Here is a 15,752-nt window from a genome sequence, read left to right on the forward strand (position 1 = left end):
GGACTGGCCATCTGTTGGATTTATCCAAGCCTATTGTGTGAATGTTATACAATTGCCTCATGTTCCGAAGCAAAATGTAATAGTATTGAGTAGAATCTACATTTTATGTGGAGAGAGTACATGAACTTGTTTAGGTCATGTTGGGATAAAATGAGTCAATCAAATAAATGTATCAATTCCACCGCAATATACCCCGCGAAATCGCGCAATGCATTTCTTTGTGGAAGAAGACAGCAGCAAGGAAGGCAGCTCTGTCCCGCCATTACCCAGCTTGGATCGGTAAGTATGGATGGTTGGAATACATTGGAATATTAGTTAATGCGTAACTATATGTAATATAATGCATTGAAAGTCACCAACATAAGTTAATGAACTGTCATGAAGTTATTTGCTCTCGTACTGTTGAATTAACATGTGCTACGTTTCCTCTGTGAAAATGGCGGGTGGGGCCCGCCGCAAGGTGTTGGTTCGTAGTTACTTAATGCTATCTGTTAATTTAGCCATTGTTAGCTAACGTCGCATTAGGATTAACGTTAGCTTTCAAACGAAAGCTTTGGTCAACGAGCATGCTCGTACGAGTTTACATTACTGTCTTTTAATTAAGAGGCTGGGGCGCTCACTTTTTAACCAAGCCACGCTCCAAAGTTATGCTAAATTTTAGCAAGGGAAAAACGGCAATACTTTTTTAATGTCAATGCTGTTGTTGCTGCTGCAGATTGCTGCTGTAGATTGCCGTCAGACGACCGTAGTGCCTCTGCTGTGGCTCAAGTTCTGTGGTGAGTATGTATTTTATCTGTAAATAACAGGATTAGAAGTGTGTGTATCGTTTATCAGAATTATGATACCAGTAGGCTACCCTTAAAACCTGATTGGGGTATGTTAGAAATTAAAATCAATGTTTTAATGGGGAAATGTAGTTTAAACATGCCGTCAGTTTTAATGCTCTTTTATACTGAAAAACCAGAAATTCTTGTGCACAAGCAGTTAAGCTTTTATTCTGAAAATCCTTCATCTCCGGTTAGCATTTAGCATGTGGCTAATATACGATTTCCTAAAGAGGTGAATTTAGTAGCGAAATGATATGGAGTGGTGCAAACCGAAGCCTACTGATTTAACACTACAACTATAGATGTCGAGATACTACCATGCTGAATATTAAATGAAGGTACAGTTTATTTGAATACATTATTGTTTACAGACGAGAGTAGCATGTGACAACATCCGGAATGACCGGAAACCAAACGAGCCGAGAAGTATTGTTTAGAGTATTGATTACAGCGTTTAGAATGTGTTAAATGAAAAGTGATGAAAGAGAATATGAGGAGAAACGGCGTGTTAAGCATATATTGAATGTGAAAAGAACCTATCCTCTGTTTAAATGCAATAACGGACATTGGAGACGAGGTGAGCCGGCTGGCGGGGAGGAGCCAGCAGAGGATATATAAACAGCACCGGAGGAGAGATCCATTCTCTTCTCTTCCCTATCGAGGAGAGCCAGATCACAGCTGTTTGTCTGACTGAACAATATCATGCTTGTGACCAACCCGCGCCTTTTTAAATTAAAGTACCCAATTGAACTTTCACAGAGACTCCATTTAGTCTCCTATTTTAAAGCTTCTCTCCTGGTCGGGAGAATAACGAACACAGTTAACAGGTACTAACGGGGCTAACGGCTACTTAGGGGCTAACGGCTTAGCATGGTTAGCAGTCCGGTGCATCAGCTTTAGGGCATATATGTTTGTGCGTCATTCTAGGTGATACAGACAGGCTATATGCTCTAGTTACGAGAAGCACATGGCTAATTATTATGCAGCACATGGTTAATTATTATGCAGACTGACATCATCTGACTTTCCCAGTGCCCCATGTAGCAGTGATTATTATGATAAGGATAGGTATCCTTTGACTTGAGAAGTCGATACTACTTGGTACCAGATTATTTCGGTAGGTACCCAGCCGTATATATACATGTACATTGAAGGGAGCAATGGTGTCATTTACATTTTCAGATGCAGACATGTATATTGGCTATTTGTTGATCTGCTATAAAAAAGATTGGCATCATCCCTCAAAATAACATAATCTGTTGACCTGTAGAGTCATAGCCGCGGGAAGTCATTTTACTTAGGGGGTGAGGCCAAAAGTGGGGAGAGATTTCAACAGTAACATGAACATAATAGTAACCATTAAAAAATGTACACCATTCACCAACAGGGGGTGCTGCAGCACCTCCAGAACCCCTACTTCCCGTATGTGTAGAGTATTTACAATTTTTGTCTATAGAAATACTGTTTTGCATTGTATAAGTGTTTTTTGTGTTGCTCTTTGTTGCAGCAGATTGAAACGCGAACTCTGTGCGTGTCTGGAGTCGGCGCTTTTACTGTGGGCTCAAATTGATGTGGTGAGAATACAATTGTATTTTGGTTTAACCCTGTCCCACTCGGTGTGATTGGCCATTGTGTGATGTGTCATACTTTTTGAAATGCTTTTTATAAACAGTTGTGTCACTACTGTTACTTAGACCTTCCCCATTTTATTATTGATTGATGTTTGTTATTTCATTTTGACAGCTTGTCTTACATTTTTGTCAGAATTTTCTCATTAGACATTAATCCTTCTTTGTTTCCATTTGTCTTTTGCAGTGAATGGTGCTGCAAGTTTGCCAGAATGTTGCTGTGAATGTGGCGTTGTAAGGCCTGCCCCTCAGTTTTACCAAGTAGGTCCCAAATATTAAAACATTATCGAGTGAAACATAGATATTATGGGAATAATAATCGTTTTCCTTGTGTATATGTAAGCTGCCCCTGCACTTTTAAAACGTGGAATGCGCTTTTAATTCATTTGAATAGATTTCATGTGACTAAAACCAGTCATCAATCCAAGAGCTGTATATTTAGGTGCCAGTTATGTCCTTGTAAGGATCTTGTCTCGGAAAGGTATTACTGGGCTCACATTAATGCACACCTTAACAAAAATGAGGTTGTAACTTGCATGTTTTTAGATTGCAACTTTCAAACAAATATCTACGGAACATTTAAATCCCACTGGAGCAGAAAACATACTTATTATTCAATTACAGATTTTAAACCAGAAATTGTGACATCAACCACCTTTGTTTCTCTGGAATCTGCGCAAAATACTTCAGATGATGAAATAGGTGAGGCATACTCTGATGCACAACCAGATTGCAGTGTTTATGCCCCGAATGACCTTCCAAATGTAATTGAACAAACTTTTGCAGCAGCTTTGTTAAATTTAACCCATGTACCAAGCACAGCAATCAATGATTTTTTGCTAGAGCTTCACAACTTAACTAGCTCTCTCTCGAGTTCCCACACTGATGGCGTTCTAGTTGATATTTTTCAGAAGCACAAACTCCAGGTTGACAGAGCTATCATAGAGGAAATAACCACTTCTCTGTGCACTGGGAATCCTATAAATAAAGCCATAGAGAAGGGTGGTCCTTTGAGTTCTACATATCAACGTAAGCAGTATTACAAGGCAAACTTTAATATTGTTGAACCAGTTGAATGTATTTTGGATGCTAAAGAGAAGAAAACCTTCCAGTATGTCCCCATTCTTGAATCTCTACAGGTGCTGTTGAATAGGAAAGATATTGTGGACAAGTTAGTTTGTAGTCACAAAACGCAAAGGGAAACAGAGACAGCAAAAGAAATTGTGTACAAGTGTTTCAGGGATGGTCTGCATTGTAAGCAAAACAGTTTATTGTCAGGTCAAGAGTTAAGGGTATATCTATTGGTTTGTATGTTGATGACTTTGAGGTCTGTAACCCTCTTGGCACCTCCCGTAAAACCCACAAACTTTGTGCTGTGTACTGGGTGCTGAGTAACCTACCCCCAGGGTCTCATTCCTCTTTGTCCTCCATTTACTTAGCTATTTTGTGCAAAACAGACAATGTTAAGACCTATGGCTATGACAAGGTTTTAGAGCCACTTCTACGTGATCTCAGGTCTTTGGAAGTTGATGGAATTTTTGTCCCACAACTGGGAACATCGCTCAAAGGTACAGTTCAAACTATTGCTGCAGACAATTTAGGAGCTCATGGATTAGCGGGTTTTGTTGAGAATTTTTCAGGCACCTATTTTTGTCGTTTTTGTACTGCAACAGCTTCAGACATTGCATCAAATGAGGTTAGAGCAGGAACTTTCAGCCTCAGAACAAAAGAAATACATGACACTCATGTCAGAACAGCCCTAGATAGTGGCAGCAGCTGTTTTGGAGTTAAAAGAGCTTGTCCTTTGACTAAAGCGCTTTCTCATTTTAATGTCATCAGTGGCTACCCTCCTGACATTGCCCACGATCTCTTTGAAGGCATTGTGCCTGTTGAAATAGCACATTGTCTAACATTTCTAATCTCAAAGAAGTACATAACCTTGGAAGATATTAACAATTCCATTCTACATTTCCCATACAAGTGGACAGACAAAACAAATAAGCCTCATATTTTGCCACAAAATCTCTCACACAGGAAAACCATAGGTGGTAATGCCCATGAAAACTGGTGCTTGTTAAGATTGCTCCCATTTATAATTGGGCCTAAGATTCCTGAGCATGATCCAGCATGGCAGGTCTTGTTGGACCTAAAACAGATTCTTGAGCTTGTGGTTTCCCCAGTTCACAACGACGAATCTATTGCATACCTTGAGAGCAAAATTTCAGACCATAGACAAAGGTATCAAGAGGTTTTTCCTAACAATAGACTGCGTCCCAAACACCACTACATAGAACATTACCCACAACTAATAAGGTTTTTTGGGCCTCTTGTGGGACTTTGGACTATGAGGTTTGAGGCAAAGCACAGTTTCTTTAAAAACATAATCAAACACACCAGTTGCTTTAAAAACGTGCCCCTATCTCTGGCTTTGAAACATCAGTTTATGATTGGCTACCACTTATCCAAGTATTGATAAACAAATGCTGGATGTCTCAGATGTATCTTCTGTCCCCTTAGATGTTTTGAAGGAGGAGCTAGTTCAAGCTTTTAAACAGAAAGATCCTGACATATCTGAAATACACCTTGCAAAAAATGTTTGGAGCAAGGGAATAAACTACAGGACAGGTATGGTAGTTGTCCATGGGTCGGAAGGTGGCTTGCCCGAATTTGGGGAAATCCATCAAATATGCATTTTGCATCAGAGAGTGTTTTTTGTCTTGAAACTGCTGTGTGGATGGTATAGTGAGCACTACAGAGCCTTTGAGGTGACTCCATCTCCGTCACGAGAACTTGCTCTTGTAGAAGTCTGTGAACTGGTCGATGAGTATCCCTTGGCCGCCTATCTGGTTGGATGTGTGCGGATGGTGACCTTGAAGAGATCAATCTGTGTCTGAGGTAAAGCAACAAATTAAACACTGCTTGGGCAGGTACAGACTAAAGTACAGAGAATAGGGGTACTGGTTGGGTACTGGTATCGGTTCAAACACATATATATATATAAACAATAGATGGCTCATGGGAGATTTTCCAGCGTAGCTCACCGGCCGCCATCTTGCTGCAGTCACCAGCTACTGTTGTAAGGTGAGTGATCTGCACAAAAATACTCTTAACTCGCTGAAATCTTGACTGATTTACAAACGGTTTGGTTTATTATAAACGTTATTAGCATGGCTATGATACAGGAGACAACAAGACATGTTGAAAAAAAATTCATAATTATAAGTATGCAGTACCATAACTACATCTTTGATGTTTATAACAAACCAACCCGTTTGAAAATTGAGCAAACTATGGTTATTTAAATAGTAAACCATAATGTTATGAATGAGCGAGCTGACTGCAGCAAGATGGCGGCCATGTTGCAACGTCGGTCTCCATTGGCCAGCAGCATGGGTGAGCCATCTATTGTTTATATCTATGGGTTCAAATGTGAACAGTACCCAACCCTATACATTGGTCCAATAACATTGTTATTGTTCTTCACAATGAACCCTTTTAAAAAATGACAAGCATTCACTCTTCTACCAAGCCCCATGTACTTGAAATAAAACTAATTCTAAACCTTTTATTGTTTATATACTCTCTTTCCTAACAGACGGTGAAGAAAGACCATGATGACATCAGCTGTTCTCAGAGTAATCCTAGGGGCTGACAGCTGTCAGAGGGTGGTGATTTCTGCTGGCCTGCCTTCAACTGTGAATGAACTGGAGAATGAGATAAAGACTCAGTGTAATGTAAAGGAACCTTTTCGGCTGCAGTTCATGGACACGCTTTTTGGCGATGAATTTATGAACTTAACTTCCATGGGAGAAATACAAGACAAAGCTACAGTCAAGGTCATATACACATCATGCAGACCTCTCAATGCTGATGCAGATCAATGTGTGGACAGTTGCTCCTTTCCACCAACCAGTCATCCTGATGACACCACATCTTCTCTCGGCGACAGCACCGGGATTCTCACATCTCCAGAGTCCACTTCTTCACGGTCTTCATGGCCAGGTGTGTTCCATGTTCCCCGTTTTTCGTATGATGCAGAGATTAAGCTTGAAAAGGCCCACAGAGTTCTCAGAGAAGAAGGGACACTGTTGATCCCTGATTCAAAGCTCAAGTCTGATATACTAGAGGGGTTGATTCAGGAGGTAGTTAAGCACAAAGTCTACGCCACGGACAGGGAGTTTGACCAAGTTGCAGAGGCGCTCGTCATGAAGCATCCATGTTTACAAGAAAAAGGCTCAGCCTCTGGCTATGGGGGATGGAAGACTAGTCTCAAATACAAGTTGTCCAACTACCGCACACATCTCCGGAAAGTGGGATGTCCTGAAGTATGTGTAAATACTTTGAAACATAAACCAGAAGGGAAACGTTCTCCTGCTTTTAAAGTTAAGAAACCAAAGAGGGGTGAAATGGCCTACTGCCCTGACTTTCCACTTGGAGAATGCGCCCAGTCCTTGGAGAAGATGAGGGTTGAACTCCTTTCAGATTACAAGAAGCGTAATAACAGAGAGACAGTTAAGGCTAAAATGGAGAAAACATTTGCATTGAGAAGACAAGAAGTCATTAGTGATGTTCCCATGACCAGTGATGTACAAGAGAGATGGCCAGCTCTCTTTGGTGTAATGGAGGTGAGTACAAAGATAATGGTGTAACTTTTTGTGCTGTAGATGGTATATGCAACTGTTAGAGTAAAGCTTGGCCCCATTACGATGTTGTTCAGAAGTAGGTGCAAATGAATGCTGGATGTTGAAAAGCTGATGCTTCACTGCATTGCTGGCTTAAATGTGTAAGAAGAAGGTGAAGTAGTAGGAATATTTGAAAAAGTGGGAACATGATTGAAGCAGATGAGTAGGGCTTGAGTTTAAGGATGTCCGTCATCCCGGGGGCCGAAAAAAATAGGATTGAGGAGGAGGAACATTTATTTAGCAAGGAATTTGGGCCTAGAGTTAAAAGGAAAAATACCGTGATAACGTCATAAATTAAAATGACTGCAAGTTTTGTTTAGCACAAGTTCTTATTAAACCTCCTTGAGAACAGAAACACACAGCACATACTGCTGGTGTCATGTCCCTACTGGTTTTCAGACTAACTGGTTTCCACATGTTGTGTTTACCGAACACAACAGTTGTGGTCTGCCTCTGTCATCAGATTCGTCACACATTCACAAACATATTATTGGCGATTTTCAGGTCCAAATCTCGTATCTACTGTGGCGAATATGATTGTATAAGTTAGCACTACATCAAAGCCGCCTAAAAAAATAAGTTTGTCTAAAATATATATCAGATCGCGTCAAGCTGGATTACATCTCGGTAGAGCAAAATGCTTTCAGCATTCACACCCAATATTCCATAGCCGAAATCAAATGCTGAGCAAACATGCATAGTGCATACAGTTATGTGATTGGCAGCTGTAAGTTTAATGAAACAAATGTGTGTATGTCAGTGGGCCGTGTTGTTAAAAAATGGTTTCATTTTTTTTTCAGGTTAACGCAGAGTTCAAGCGGATTACAACTATGGCTCTACAGTCAAGGTTCCTGTCACAGCTTGACCTACACTCCGCAAGTCTGCTGAGGGTGTTCTCGAAAAAATCGGGGCAGCAGGGCAAGAAGTTAAAAGACATGGCTGCCATGATGACGGTAAGAACTTTTGAACTGTGTGTATATGTGTAGATATGTGTGTGTGTGTGTGTGTGTATATATATATAATATTTCCTTTTTGGCATTAGGTCAGTCTAAAATCAATTACAATGGTAAATTATCCCAAAATGTGACCACTCCATAGGTTCAATTTGATTAAAATGTCCCTATATTCTTTGTTTTAATCCTTAAGGAAGACATCGATGCTGACAGGGAGTGCCTCATTAAAGGACTCTGCATCTACCTCAATGAGGATCCTGAGGATCTGGTGAAGGAGTACATGGTGAGTGTGTGCTAAAGTAGTAGGCCACATACAAAAAAGAAGTTAGTTTGAACATGTTTTTAAGAAGAAAAATAGCCTCAGTTAAAAGAACCTCATTTGACCAGATATACCAGACCATATTACCAGACATGTTACTTAGCTGTCTTCCTGAAATTGATATTATAATTGGTTTTGTTAGAATTAACATGGTCTATCATGATTTGTGTTCTTCTGATTCCAGAAACACATTCAAATACTAATGCAATAGTCTTAAGGACAGCTCTATCCTCCTCAGGCTGCAGTATCTTCCACCTGTAGGGCTTATATTACATCACATAGGATGAATTATGAATCAGGAGTAGTACCTAATGCTTTGCTCATTAGTCTCCAGCATTTGGTGTCATTTCATTTCACCTGTTTATTCTCTCCAACCTTCTCCTCTTTTTAAAGTCGCTGATATATATATTACCAATAATAATTACCATTCACTCAATTTAATGTACAACCTACAATCTGTTAGCCAGGCTGGTGAAACCCACAGGTGAAAACAAACCAGGTATTCTTCTTCGCAAGCATTGTGCTAATTAGTGTAGTGCCACAGTAGAGTCAAATAAGCAAATTGTGTCTTAATGAGGTCCGAGTAAAAAAAATCTTATCCTTAAAGAAATAATTTGTCTTCCACCAGGACATGACTGAGGCCAACACACTACGTGAGGTAGAAGAAACAACAGTGGGGATCTATGTTGCCAGAGAGACTCCCAGCAGTGACTACTCTGATGTCGGAGTTATCCTCGAGGGTGTGGTGGTGCTTCAGGATCTGGAGAATGTGGCTCTTGCAGCTGTAATGCTGTTTGGACTCATGTATGCCCTAAACATGAATTACCCGTTGAAGCTCCGCAACACCTTAGAAGTTATTCAGAAGCTTATAATGGAGGTGGATGCATCTGACCTTTCAAGAAAGGCCCAAAACTTGAAGAGGAAAATGCACGAGTGAAGAGAGCTCACTGTCCATGTTCACTGTCCATGTTCACGGCTCGCTGTTCCTACACTGTTCTTGTAGTTGAGATGCAGAGTATACATTCCTGGACTGAGTGGTGTGGCTGGTTCTCCCACCATCGCAGTTATTGATGCCTTATAAAAAGCAGGGGATGCTTTATTTATATATATATATATATTGTTTTTTTGTTTACGTTGTTGTTGTTGTAACGAAATTGCTAAACGATATGTAAGGTCCTTTTTAATATTTGTACTTCTCAAATTGGAGATTAGTTTTGGAAAGACTTGAGTGATTATTTAATCTCCAGGTTCTTGAATAAAGGTCTTGAAACAAAACTTTCTAATCGTTTTCAATGCAAAAAAAGTGGGTTATGTTTACTTTTAAAATCTGTTTCATATTTACATAAAATTATATTTATAAATATAATGTATAACAACAAAAATTACAATTCTGAAAACATGTAATAGACATGGGAATATTAAAATAACAAATATTGCTAGAGTTATGTGATCAAATAGTGTTGGAATAAAAGGGATTGAATTGTGTTTGAATAAAGTGATCAAAATGGGTTGGAGTAAAATGATGAAAGTGTTTAATTTACTTTATTGAAACACATTTCAATAACTTTGAATCAACACAAAGTAATTGCGTTGATTGGACATAAATCGTTTGTGTTGATTTAAAACAATTCTATAGGTTGCTGCCAAAGCAAATTATTTGTGTGCAACAAATGTCCACAATTGAATTGAGTAAATCCAATGTGTTCTTTTTTTCAGTGTATAGTGCAGATTTTATGCATCCATCCAAATTACTAAAAATGTCATTTATCATAACATTAAATAATATCGGGCTGATTGAACTCCCTTGAGGAATACCATTTTCTATACTGCACTCTTTTGAAACCTCTGCCCCTACTTTAACTCTGAATGTTCTGTCTGATAAAAAAGCCATGATCCAGTTATACATTCTCCCTCCAACACCCATTCTACTCAATTTGATGAGCAACCCATCCCTCCACATAGAATCATAAGCCTTTTCAATATCAAAATATACTATTGCCATAACCTCTTTCATTTTCACTGTCTTTTCCACCTCATTGCTTCCTCTAATCAAAGCATCTATTGTGGATCTTCCTTTACGAAAACCACTCTGAAAATGACTTATTAACCCTCTCTGTTCTAAGAAGTGTGATATTCTATGCACTATCATCTTCTCCATCCATTTACATAAGTGTGATGTTAATGCTATGGGTCTGTAATTATTGGGATTAGCAGGATCCTTCCCTGGCTTATTAAATGGCAATATAACTGCCATTTTCCAACTCATTGGTAAGACTCCGTTTCTCCAGATTTGATTAAATAGTCTCAGGACTAATTTGAATGTTTCCTCTGGTAGCTGCCGGAACATGGCATAGCATAGCTGGTCTTGTCCTGGTGCTGAGTATCCTGACCTTGCAAAGCTATTTTAAGTTCTGCTATTGAGAAGTCTACATCAAGAGCTGAATTATCATCCCGTCTCTTTTCCCTCACATTTTCATTTTCTCTTAATACACACTCTTTTTGCTGTCTATGTTTGTCATCAAGGTGTTCCCCACTATGCACCGCAGCAAATGCCCTACCTAAACATTCTGCCTTCTTTTCATTTGACACTGCCACTTTCTCCCCATCAATCAAAGCGGGAATTTTAACCGACTTCCTTTTCCCATTCATCCGTTTAAACATCGACCATACATCCCCTAACTTTACTCCTCTTCCAATGGTGGAACAATACTCTCTCCATGACGTCTTTTTTGTGTATTTTACTGTTTTACGGGCTACTGCCCTTTTCCTTTGATAATCTGAAATATTGTCTTGTGACAAGTTTTTCTTTAAAGACCTAAATGCCTTGTTTCGTTCTTTAATGGCTCTGCTACATTCCTCATTCCACCACGGAACCAATTTCTTCCTACCCTCTGTTGTTCTTTTAGGTATAGTTTTATTTGCTGCTTCTTTAATGTGCGTTGTGACTTGATTTGAGCACTCCTCTATACTTCCTTCTAATGTTAACAATTGCGCTGACTCCTTACAGTAAAGCCTAAATGTTTCCCAGTCAGCTTTACCAAAGCACCACCTGGTAAATACACTCCCTTCCTGTCTACATACCTTTGTATTGATGATTGTGAAAACTGGGTAATGATCACTTCCTATGGTAGAATCACTTTTAACATACCATTCACATGATTTAACTAACCTATCCGTCACCAGTGTGAGGTCCAAACATGATTGTGTCCCCCTATTCACGTCTATTCTTGTTTTTTGTCCATCATTAAGGCAAAACAGTCATCTTTCCTCTAGCATTTCTTCTACGACATCCCCATTACTGTCTGTTTGACTGCTTCCCCATAGGCTGTTGTTAGCATTAAAGTCACCACACCATACTTCCCTTCTATGAGCCGTCCCTGCTATTGTCTGTAAGGTTTCAATGTCCAGATTTTTACACGGGTTATAGAAATTGATAAGCTTTATGTTCCCTTCTTTCCTTGGGCTGCATATTTCTATTATGACACATTCCTTGTCGTCAGGGGATGGGACTACCCTATAGGCCAGCCCATCCTTTATGAAAGTAACACACCCTCCACCATTTTGATTGCTAACTCTATCATATCTGATAGAGCTGAACCCTGGAATCATAAAGTCTAGATGAGGTTTTAACCAAGACTCTTGCACACAAATTACATCTGGCAATGTTTGTAACTCATAGACATATTTTTTAAACTCCTGTCCATTAGCTATGAGGCTTCTAGCATTCCACTGGAGTATGTGAATTACCATTAACAACGTGCTAACCCTCATCCTGGTTGTCCGTTTCTCCCACATCTTTTGTTGCGAGTAATTCATGTATCTGGTCTGCTTTTATATCTCTAATGTTAAGGAATTTCTCCGCTGCCTGCACGATGGTTTTGATTCTGTCACTTTTCTTCTTCATCTGTGCTGCAACATTAATGGTATGGCAGATGAATGTCATAAAGTTGACTTTCTTTACCACGAGAATGCTATCATCTTCTTTAATTTCCACAGGTACTTGGCTTTGATTTGTAACCTGCCTTTCTGAAATGTTGCTACCACTCTGTACTAAGTTTCTTTGAACCCTTCCACTAGAAGCCTGATTGTTTGCTTCCGTTTCCCTAACCTTCTTTAGAGCTTCTGCATATGAGACTTTACTGAGTACTTTGACCCTCTGAGCTTCTCTGGCTTCTCTCTGCACTACACATCCACCAAACGCCGCACTGTGCTCTCCTCCACAATTACAGCATTTCATCTTTGCCTCTTTTTCACATTTCCCATACTCATGTTGGCCTCCACATCTCGCACACCTTAGTTTTCCTTTACACTGCATTGCTGTGTGTCCCATTCTTTGGCATGCATAGCATCTAAGTGGTTTTGGGATGAATTCCCTCACACTGTAGTTCATGTATCCTATTTGCACAGATTTCGGTATATTTTTCTCAAACTGAATAACTACTGAAAGTGTTTCCTTCAATGTGCCATCTCTTTTGCTCATAAGTCTGTTTGCCTCAATAACGTTTCCTCCTTTAATCTCCTTTTTAACATCATCCATAGACATATTAAGTGGAACTCCAGATATGACTCCTCTCAACATTGCCATTGCTCCTGGGATATGAGCCTTTATTTTTTCCCCACTGAGTGTCGTCATTTTAAGTATTTTTCCCTGCTGTTGCTTGCTGGTTGCTTGTATCAAAACTCGTTTGTTGTTCATAAACTTGGCAAATTTGATTTTACCCATTTCTTTCTCAATTGATTTTGTCAGTTGAATCGGGTGGTAATGCCCACCATCCCGGTTGAATTCTATTATAACTTTCCACTCCTGCTCTAGTTCTGTATTCGAAATTGCTTGTTTTTCATTTTGACTGCCTTTTGTTTTTTTGTTTAAGCCTGCTCCACTCGACCAATCCGACCAACTTTGTGTTCTTGGTCTGCTAACTTTTTCCCTCAAAGCCCTTTTCTTCCTCACAGCTTTGGTTTCCTCCCATTCCATATCAGCTCTTTGGGTCCCATCTGAGCTGGTTGACATGATGATACAGTCAATGTACAGTTTATGCTAACCAGTCCAATGCTACCGTTTCTGTATGTTTCGATGATTTCCGACTCTCTCTGAACTTTCTGCAGCGTGTCTCCAACTTCACTTTCTTCTTCCGGCTTCCTCCGTCCGTTTCTCCCTCCCTCCGTCAACAGCTCCTCGTGACAGCAGACTCTCCAGTCGTGAGCTGCCACTTCCGTGTTCGCCACGCAACCAGGAATGTGACCAATCTTCTACTACTACTTCTACTTCTTCGGAATAAATGGCTGATCTCTTCTTCGTCTCTCTTCACAAAGCCGTTTTCAAATCCACTCCACTCAACTCTCATCCTGGTCTTCCCTGGCACAGCTTCCATCCAACTCTCTGATTGGTCTGGTGTCTTGCCTCTGTTGCATTCACTGAACACGGGAAATCACAGTCCTGCCGTCCTTTCTAGTGTCTTGATGAGGTTCAGGTAAAGCACGGTTAATGTATTATATTATTGAGGTAGAATTGTCCGGGGCTACAGAAAAAACATTCGGGGAAGGCCAAAATATCATTTTACCAACAATGTGGAATTTATTGGCTACATATTACACAGATTATGCACAGCGGGAGCAGAAATAACCGTCAAATAATAATTCAGACAGGGGAGCTCCGCACCCCCTGCCTGCCGCTAGGGGGTGCTGCAGCGCCCTCAGCACCCCCCTTCCCGCGCCCATGGTTCTGTGTGAAGTTGAAGGAATTCTCAACAGCCGACCAATAACTACAGTGTCAAATGATCCAAATGACTTGGAACCTCTCACACCCAACCATTTGCTGCAGCTCAAGGTCAAACCTTCGTTGCCCCCAGGCTTATTCCATCAGCAAGATACATACTCAAGATGCCGCTGACGACAAGTGCAGTACATAGCTAATTTGTTTTGGACCAGATGGATCAAAGAATATCTACTACTTTTGCAAGAAAGACAGCAATGGAATCGCATTAAAAGGAACTTCATACCAGGAGACATCGTAATAATCATGGATTCAAATGCACCTCGTGGATCCTGGTTAATGGCAAGAGTTATGGAGACGCGTCCTGGATCTGGAGGACTGATTCGGAGTGTTCTTCTTGAGACAAAAACCAACACGCTGGAAAGACCAATAAGTAAAATATGCCTACTGGTGCCTGCCTTAGAATAAGGAAATAACTGAAGATGGACAATTAAGACACCCTGTCTATCTCAAATAGAATATGAAGACTGACTTTGTCTGGCTCTTTTTGAATTTTTGTTTATTGTTATTAAAGATGCCCATAACAATAGGGGCCGGTATGTTAGAGCCAGTATTTTGATTTGATAAGAAAGGCCACCTAATTTTGAAGTCTGTAGTCAACGCACTATAAAGGACTACAATTCCCATGGCGCCTGTGCTAACGCCACAGTGATGGGCAACCTGTTGAGACGCCATCGAGGAACAGTTTTTAACCGTAACGTAACCGTACTCGTACCGTACACTTACATACAAACCGTACAAATACCATTTTAAGTTGTGAAGTTATAAGCATTATCGCGAAAAAACAAAAACAAGGAAGGAAGCCACTTACATGCAATAATGTCATATGTTTCTTGTCATTTCTGTTAGGAAAGGACATACCTGAAGGACCCAACTGCCTCACCGTTTTCTCCGAGAGGCAAGAAGAAAATGGAAAGCTGATATGAGATTAGAGACCAATACAGGACATTCACTAAGAAAATACACTTTTATTGTGAACACAAAGATCTGCACACTGAATAGTGTGTCGTCAAACAGGATTATCATTTGTTTGTGACAGTTGTGCCAGATGTAGTTTGGTGTTTTCTTCATCAGGCCTGGCCCTCCTCCCAGAGAAAGACCGCTCCACCTCAGTCCTCTCCAGCCAAACCCACAGACAGGACATCCGTCACGCTGAGGTTTCTCCCAAAGTCTCTGCAGCTCTCTGGACACCACGATGTCTCAATTGATCCACATTGAATATGAGAGGGAAAAAATGAAAATAATAAATTTAGACAATAAGAAATATAAAGTTGAGTTGCTCAGTTTTTTTTAGATTGTCAATACTATTACTGTATAACTAATATATCAGGTTAAGAAGCACGTTCAAATAAAGATTCTTCTTTAAATACATTTTGTCTTTTGAATTGTTTGTCTAAAGTCAAGGATCTAGAACTGGTACTTAGTTTTAATGATACAGTCTGGTTATTATGCTGTTTGGAGGAGGCCTCACAGGTAAGAGCATTAATTAGCTACCATCACATGTACCTTAGCTTGACTTAAATGTATTAAACATATAGTTAAGTGATATCAAAATATAAATAACTAATGT

General features: G+C 40.0%; 1 protein-coding gene across 3 annotated transcripts; it reads left to right on the plus strand.

The window, feature by feature from the left end:
* Positions 1 to 9,684, plus strand: LOC307020435 (uncharacterized protein). 3 transcript variants are annotated; one of them, XM_079651772.1, is made up of 8 exons: positions 1 to 279; positions 716 to 776; positions 2,335 to 2,401; positions 2,643 to 5,350; positions 6,051 to 7,080; positions 7,938 to 8,090; positions 8,284 to 8,373; positions 9,038 to 9,684. In XM_079651772.1, exons 5-8 carry the CDS (start codon positions 6,067 to 6,069, stop codon positions 9,344 to 9,346), a joined length of 1,566 nt encoding a protein of 521 aa, XP_079507898.1. In that variant the 5' UTR covers positions 1 to 279; positions 716 to 776; positions 2,335 to 2,401; positions 2,643 to 5,350; positions 6,051 to 6,066; the 3' UTR covers positions 9,347 to 9,684. The 3 variants fall into 3 exon arrangements, with proteins under 3 accessions (XP_079507898.1, XP_079507900.1, XP_079507899.1); XM_079651774.1 differs by having other exon boundaries at positions 2,643 to 2,716; XM_079651773.1 differs by having other exon boundaries at positions 2,338 to 2,401.
* Positions 9,685 to 15,752: the final 6,068 nt, after the last annotated feature.

Source organism: Notothenia rossii (genome assembly GCF_949606895.1).
Source record: "Notothenia rossii genome assembly, chromosome: 9".
In the NCBI taxonomy this organism is placed as follows: Eukaryota; Metazoa; Chordata; class Actinopteri; order Perciformes; family Nototheniidae; genus Notothenia; species Notothenia rossii.